The 8,635-nt window shown below is 36.2% G+C and overlaps 1 protein-coding gene across 2 annotated transcripts in view; it reads right to left on the bottom strand.

Moving 5' to 3' along the window:
* CCNYL1 (cyclin Y like 1) overlaps positions 1-8,635 on the bottom strand; it is a 36,022-nt gene that overhangs the window by 11,821 nt on the left and 15,566 nt on the right. Inside the window, exons 4-6 of one of the 2 annotated variants that reach the window (XM_069578160.1) lie at positions 5,414-5,514; positions 2,275-2,310; positions 7-58 (exon numbers count right to left, since the gene is read on the bottom strand). In XM_069578160.1, the coding sequence (XP_069434261.1) occupies positions 7-58; positions 2,275-2,310; positions 5,414-5,514 (189 nt within the window). The remainder of the gene's footprint in view (positions 1-6; positions 59-2,274; positions 2,311-5,413; positions 5,515-8,635) is intronic. The other variant, XM_069578161.1, reaches the window with a different exon arrangement.

Below are 8,635 nucleotides of genomic sequence, written 5' to 3'. Positions count from 1 at the left end.
ACTTACTGTGAGTGGATGTGATCTCTCATCAAAAATATCCAAGGATCTATTGGCATCTCTATAAAATAAGAATGTGTATTTTAAAAATTAATTCAGGAGTTACTGGCTTAGTAAAGTATCTGCTAAGAGTAGAGAGAAGAGTAGAGGAAGCTTAACCTTCAATAAAGCAAACAGTTTTACATATTCTCCTGGATTCTGCCCTTAGAAAGGTTTTCTGACGTATTTTACACTCAGCACACCAAGTTGCATGAAATCTTTTCTACAATCAGCCAGAGTTGCCTTTACCTGCACAGACCCCTTCTAACAGGCAATGTTAGTAGACCAATACATTTTCACTGCACTAACCTCACACTGGAATATATAAGAACATTTTATAAAGTAGCCATAGTGGGCAATAAAGTCTTCTAATGTCAATGAATGTAAATATGAGATTCATGCTTTTTTGTTTTTTCCCCCTCTTTTGTTCTTTATTATAACATGTTATAATATATAACATATAAATTATATATATTATATAATATATAACTATATATTATATAATAAATATCTATATAATTATATATTTATATTGTTATTTCTTCTTGTCTCTCTTAAATAATCTGAGTTAAAAATGTTAATTGTCTTTTAAGAGAAACCAGGCTTTCTATTTTAAATTCCACCACACTACCACCCTGTGCCCATTTAAACAGCAGTTCTGCAAATGTGGTCTGTAGGCCTCTGGGAATCTCCCCTGGCCCCTCTTCAGAAAGCCAGAAAGTCCAAGAAGTCAAAACTGTTTTTTATAAGAATACCAAGACATCACCTGCCTTTACACTGTGTGACACTTAAATATGATTGTATAAAAGCAAAAGTGGGTAAAATTGCTCCTTTCTGAGTGTCAATCAAGGCAGTGATAGGAAACTAAATTAGAAGTCATTCAGTTATTCCTGGCCAAATGCATGTAAAAAATCTGCTTCACTTAAGAACATCCTTGATCAAAGAGTAAAAATTAGGTGTTCTTAAACCTTTACTCTTCTTTTTCATATTCTGAGTAAGTGGAAAGTATGCATTAAACACTTGTATATACTGAAATATGGCTGTGTTAAGGAAGAGCACTTGTAACTTACTGGTAAGTCACTTTTTTTCCCCTGGAACACCATATTTAAACCACTTTTTTCATGAAACACCGACAGTCATTTTTTCAAAAATGAATAAAGTGAGCCTGTCACTTCAAAGAAAACTCTAAACTATTTGTTGCCAATGATAAAATTCAAACCATCAAACTAAAAATACCAGGATTTTTGGAAAACGTGTACCTTCTAGTGTGAGCTTTATTTATGGTGAGCTTGATTTCTCAATACTTAAAAGACTTTTAAGATTGGTGGTGATACTAACAAGAGTGAGTTTTTGACACTGTCTAAAGGAATGTGAACCAATACTTTGCAATGACAATGTATAATATAAAATCATGTACAGATAAAAAGATCCACTCTATGCACGACAGATCAATGGGCATTGATTTAACATAGTATCTACTTCAAGTTCACTGATAATGACTTGGAACTCCATCTCAACTAATTTAATGAACTAGCACATGTGGATTTTGGGGACAGTATCAGAGAATATGCCAAATTATCTCAAGGCTTTAAAAATTCACCTTTTCCCACCTATATGTCTGCATGTGGCTGGATCTTCATATTGCTTCTTCAAAGCAAATGACTGAAGACAGTGTTGATATGAGAATCAACTCTCTCCTATTAATGAGATACTTTTCTCTCCACTATTTTGTTGTGGAAAATGGTTATTTTTCATTTAAAAAAAAAGACTTATGTTTAACACTGGGGTCCCCAACCAGATGGCGATCTCATCCCTCAGCAGGCAGTTTTCGTATCCTACTGTGGAGAGCAATGGAATGTGCTACTGGCACCTAGAGAGCAGAGGCCAGGGGTGCCGTGAAATACTCTACGACGCACAGGACAGCACCTCACAACAAAGCTTCATCCAGCTCAAAATTTCAATAGTGCTAAGGAAAGCCTGTTTAACATACAATGGATTTAATTTTTAAATTTTTAAATTTCAATTTCTAATACAGTAAATATCCATATAAACCACATAAAACTTAAAGAATTAAGAGTCCCAAAATAAAAATAAATGATTCACTTCAATACTCTAATAAAAGCACTCTAACAGTAAAAGCTTACTCTAAATACTGTCTATAGTTATTACTTAACACTAAACTTGATACTGTGTAAATTAATTAGCTAGAATAACAAGATAGGTTTTAAAAGAGCTCACCTGTTCTTTATGTGGTAATATATTGCTAAGGTCACACTGTGGAGGAAAAAAATATATTGTAATAATTGATTTTTATCACATTAGGCCTGAAGACATTTTAAAAGGGTTGGCAGAGAGGTAAGACCTTCCAGATGCCCAGTGGCCCCCACATCCTCTAATTCAGAGCAGTACCCACAGGTGCTATCCCCCATGTTTTAGGTTCTTTGGCTTTTAGCAAAATTAGGAGACCCAAAATGCTAGATGTGCTCTTAGAAGACATGTTTGGGTTGATTAAATTATTACATATTTCCCCGGTCATTTGTCCTTCTACGCACAGAATCTTTCATCCCATACAAGTTATATCATCTATCCACATGGTTAAATATAAGATGCACAGCAGATTTTGTTTGTGGCTTTTTGTTAGGCACTACATTTCAGTTGATTTAGTTCAGTATCCCCCAACACGTCTATTTTCCATTATTTCTCTAAAAGTAAGTAATACAAGTGCTCCATACCAAATAAAATGGATTTAAAATCACTTTCACACATAATTATTAGAAAATTTAATAGCAAAATTTTATAGTCACAAAATTGATGATAGGCCTAGTTATCCTGAAATAAGCACTGCTAATAAGGCAGCACAATACAGCACAGTACACTATTAATGACAGGTATTTCCAAATTATTTTAAATAAAGTATTAACTAACCAATAGATACAAGTCCTCAGATACTTTTTACGTTACTATAGCCCTAAGTTATTCACAGATGCTGTGTATTAGGCAATTAAGGGGTTCTCTGGTTAAGTTATTTGCTTCCCTTTGTTCTCAGTATCTAAAATGAAACTCAATAATTGAGAGAAGGCAAATCTGAATTTTGTAACTAGTCTATAGAATCAGCATTTGCAGAAAGGCCTGTAACACTGTTAGCATCAAAGATGGATACTTCTATAGTGCTTCAAAGTTTCTTCAAACTGATTTTAAAGTCACAGAATTAAAAGTTACATGATAAAAAGGGCAACTGAACCTTATATGACACTTAACTCATTTTACAAATAAGGGAATCAAGGCTAAAAATTGACTTACTCAAGGTCCCACCAATTATCAGAAGTAGTTCTTTCTCCTACCCTTGAAGCAGAGAGTGGCTCCCAAGCTCAGCTGCACACTGGGATCACCCAGGATGCTTTAAACACTGCCTGGCTTCTGCTTCAAAATGTTCTGATTTAACTCCATTAGGTACAACCTGGGCAACAGGATTGTATTTAAAGGTCCCCAGGTGACTGCAACGTGCAGCCAAGTTTAGGAATGAATGAGTTAGGTAAGATCAGAATCTCTCAGGATACTTTTGTCTATAAAATCATGCCTCACACATCATTCCCCAGCTTGTCAAAAGGGGTGTCTGTGTGTGAGAGAAAGAGACAGAGGGAAAGACAGAGAGCCAGACAGACCCACAGACTCTGTGTCTTGGAGGTAGGGAGGAAAGGTGGATTTCATGTGTCAGAGACATACATCTTGAAAAAGTTGCATAGGTGATTCTAATAAGGCTCACCTACCCCACTGAAAACTAATCCCATGGTATTTTTCAAAATCATTCCTAAAAGCCAATTTGCCCTAATTTTCTACGTAAACCTTTATTTCACCAATAACGAATGTGCTGAGTGGTCATTTTTAAAACTTAATCAAATAAAAATTTACTGTATTTCCAAACATTAAGACTAGCTTGGGAATAAAAAGCATGAAACCTACTCATCTGAGCAAGGTTAATCTTTAAAACTACTTCTGAATTATATACTGGAATATCAGGCTCTTTTGAATTCAAAAGAAGCTGTGAGTCTAGCCCCAGTGAAAGTTTTTTAACCCACAGATTTAGTGTCTTGGCTGAATAAAAACACTCAGTTATTTCGAGAGAAGTGCCAAAACTCAGGACTTTAAAGAGCAATGGGGCTCAGTTTTTGTTGAAACACGATTTGACCAAAACTAATATTATAAGAAAGTTACATTATTATGATTGTGAACTGGTTGTTTTTAATTAAAGTTAGAAGTTACTGATCATTTAAATAGCTAAAAAATAAAAAGCCTTGCACATTAAAAATGAAATTAAATTTATAAGCTAATTATATTTTTAAGACAGAAAAGTAAAATTAATGATAAGGATACTAATATTTTCAAATAGCATTTCCCAAACTGTTCTGGAAGGTCAACATTCATATGCTGAGGAGACATTAGTTAATGTTCCATGGACAATTCCAACGGAGGCAGGAAGGTCTGCATCCTGTTGGGTTTTTAATTCTCTCTCTTAATTAAACTTGAACGTTCCCATCATTAGGGCGTTCTGAATTGTGCATCTCCAATTGTGGACTATGAGGGGCTTCCAGAAATGGAGGAATAGTTTTTGTCATAGTAACACTGTTCATGCCTTCTTAAGTATAAGCCTGACCACAGCCTTGCTTCTGAAACTTCATCTCTTTTATTGTTCTCTGCTTTGATTGATACAGTTTGTCGGAGATACACATATATAAACAAAAATTAAATGTGTCTATTAAGTTAAAATCTCAGTTGAACAAATTTCATCTATGGAGAAATTAAGCTTGAGAGTATGCCCCTTAAAGCAGTTTTGAGAGCAGTTCCTCTCTTTGGGGGAGAGGAAAAAGTAAAATTTCATATAGAAATACTGCAGGAAAAAAATGCAGGGTGGGATAAATCTGACCAAGTCCAATTAAATTTAACTGCAGATTCGCTTTGGTGCCAGTAGGGGACAAGCTGTTCCTTCTTCTCATGTTAGCTTCCAAACTAGTATTCATTGTTGTGGGACACTCCCAACTCATAAAGACATACTTTTTTCTAGAAACATACAATAAAAAGGTACCTCTCTTTCCCATTATGTTCAACACTATCTTAACAATAGAAATGCACCAAACAAGATTTACATTTTTCCTGGGATTTCTTACTTGCTAACTGACTTTCCCTTCTATCATGTACTCTATGATAAAATTGAAACTGAAGACTCATATTTAGGTCCTTGAAACCAACATATAGTTGACACCAGTTTCTTAACCTGATCACTGAAAAGGACAAATCAAATGAATGAAATTACGTATGGCTAGGATGCTTTCAGCAAGAAGGGGGTCTGTCACTCAGCCTTTGGCAACCTAGTTGTACTCACCATTTTATTGTGGTTCTAAGATTAGGCTGGCTGACTGTGCTGTCATCTAGAAATATGGTTGAGCATGAGCTATACTTTTTAGTAAGCTGCCCTGGAGATACCTGAAGGGGAAGGGAGATAGAAGAAAATGTCACAGTAAGTTAAACCTATAAAAGTGTGTTTTTTCCTTGGTTAAAATGTCAAACGATAAAGCATTAAGATTTCCCTTACACTCCATGAACTGCTGAGTGTTGTATCATGTGCAGCTCCATGGAAAACCTCTGTACTCTAACTTCCACAGGCAAGATCTGAGAAATGTGGTATAAACTGCTGCCCTTGATACAGGACCCACAAATGAACCTGGCAAGCACCTATTATAAATTGCCTTTATAATAATGCAGAAAGCGTATAGTAAGATTTCAGTGTTTCTTCTTTAAGCAATGAAATGCAGCGGAGATTTCTATTTCTATTCATTTACTACAATAAAACGCACTGCTTTATATAATATCGATGTGAGAGCATTTCATTGCAGTAAATGAATGCCAATCATAAATGTACTAGTTTGGGAGACAGTGTGAGAAACAAGCGGCTGGGCATGCCGGGGCTGCTCTATCACTCGTGACCTGGAGGCCATAGATCTCTTTGGGCCTCAGTTTCCTTATCTGGAGGACAAAAGGGAACAGCTTTAAGATTCTCTCACAGCCAAGACACAGATAAAGCAGCTCTGAAAATTGAACTTCTCATTTCATGTTTAAGTAAGACTGCCATATATTAGACAAGTGAGAGCCCCAGAGAATACTTCCCACTCATTTCACAGTTTTATTAATTCTACTCTACATGTTATCTGACACTCATGGCTGAGTGTCTGCTGCCTTGCGCATGCTGCTCTCTGCCTGCAACGGCTTCTTCTTCCTCCTTGTCCCAGCAAACTTGACCCCATCCACCTCCAGCATATCTCGGCCAGCAGCCACACCACTGAACTTCTCCCTTTCTGCACACTTACACATCTAATTCACCACTTGTTACATGGTCTCAACTGCTTGCCTGGTATCCCCCTCCTAAGTAAGCAAGCAAGCTCCTCCAGGTTACAGAAGATTCTTACTCCTCCTACTCCAGCTGCTGAGCACAGAATCTGGGACAAATCAGGCTTCAACAAGCGTTTGACAAATTATTTAAGATCAATTACAACTGGAAGGTAAGTCATACTAATGATACACATTAGAACTATCTGCAGTGATGCTGGATAGGTGACAAAGAACTCTGTGAGACCCTCTAGAGAATAAACTATCTTTAAAACACTTTAGAAGTATCCATTTATTTGTGAAGAGCCCAAGAACACAGCCATAGTCAAATACTAAAATAGCCTAAACTATGTTAGGACAATTCTCTTCCTTTAAGTAAAGGCCAATAATCAAATCCCAGTCACTGTCAGTAGCTCAAAGTAATAGCATTCTTGAATACCACAGAACACAAAATTTTAACACTTGGTTTTGTTGGGTTTTGTTTACTAATTCAGATGAGCCTTCCTTCCTCCTATTAATATGAAGTAGTTTTCACCATGCTGCCAGACTCCATCAGTGTCCTCCACAAGTACATCGAAGGCGAAACAAGGAGAAAATCTAGTCGATGTTTCTTTAAAATACATAGCATTTAAATGAACACTGCCAGTAGCCAATAATAAGAACCATCCAAATGGTGTATAAACCACCATTCTGCTTCTTCTAGGTATTTTATGGCAAGGCCACTTACTCTTTTATTAACAAAACGTTCTAGACATAACATACCTGAAAAGTACCACTATTTGGAGGAATTTCTCCTTCAAGCTAGAAATGATTTAAACTGAAACTCATATATTCCTTAAGCTATCTGGTTAATGTGTAATTTCAGAATCTCAAAAGAGACTGTGAAAACTGAACATTTATTCAAATGCTTATATTCTAAATGAAGTTATCTTTTAAAAGGTCACTACTGTTAAGAGTACGATGCACTACACATAGTAACTATAAAATCTATCTATGAGGGGAATAAAAATAGTAAGAAAATGTACCAAAATATGGACTAGTTGGTAGAGCTTTGGCTTTGGGTGATATTTATCCCATTTTTCTCTATTAAAACTTTTTCTCTATGATGCATTATATCTGTTTATCTTTGGAAGTATTAGTGCTGAAACATTTAAGAAGTTTAATTAGATGTGGCCCTACAGACTATGGGGGCTCATTTAGTCTATCAGCAACCTACAGACTACTGGCTAGATCCTACCAAAGAAACAGTAAACACTTCTCCAGGCCTACTCCTGAAGTGATTCAAACTTTGGTGTCTACTATTCACTAAAGGATGGCAGAATTAAAGCCTCTGAGCAAAGCCTGGATATATTAGCTGCCAACAGCTTACTTTCCTCTAATCTCACTTTAAAATTTAAGGTAACTGTCCATTAAGATTAAAGCCTTATCATTGCTGGCTCAAAACCTCAATAAACTACACTGACAAAGATTAATGATATGAAATGCAAATACAAAAATCAAACAGCAAAACCCACCACTGATAGTTTAATGTTCACTGAAGAAAGAGTATTTATTTACCATCATTCAGCGCTAAGGACAGAACAGATGGACTTTTACAATCTTTACAAGAAGGGAAAAGGCTTACTTCGTAGACTTCAGGTTTAATGGCAGAGACTAGAAAATAATCATACTGGAGACTAATAAGTAACAATCCCCCCCAAAAACTTATCATCAAAAGTCAAGCACCTGTTGAAATTCTGCCCCCACCCAGTAAATCTTCCCATCCTGCCTATTGCCTCTGAGTTTAACCCATCAAAAAAATTAAACTGAAATTCATTTTTCCTCCCCTTTCCACAAGTTTTAGATGTGTTTATTAATAATTATTAAGACTTTTACTTAAAATTTTGTAATACTCTCTGCATTAGTGTGGGGCTTCCCTTGTGGCTCAGTGGGTAAAGAATCCACCTGCCAATGCAGGAGACATGGGTTTGATTCTTCAGTCGGGAAGATCCCCTGGAGAAGGAAATAGCAACCCACTCCAGTATTCTTGCCTGGAAAAGTCCATGAACAGGCGAGCCTGGTGGGCTACAGTCCATGGGGTTGCAAAAGAGTCATGTCTGACTTTAAAACAACAAGAAGTGCATTAGTGTAAACTACTCCATCTACATTACTGCACATTAACGGAGGACAATGTGGCAGGATGAGTAGTTTGAATAAGATTCTTAATCAAGGCCTTAGTAGA

The sequence above is a fragment of the Ovis canadensis genome, chromosome 2, assembly GCF_042477335.2.
Source record: "Ovis canadensis isolate MfBH-ARS-UI-01 breed Bighorn chromosome 2, ARS-UI_OviCan_v2, whole genome shotgun sequence".
Lineage (NCBI taxonomy): Eukaryota > Metazoa > Chordata > Mammalia > Artiodactyla > Bovidae > Ovis > Ovis canadensis.
Note: the sequence above shows the minus strand (reverse complement) of the source record. Positions and strands in the feature narration are given on the sequence as shown.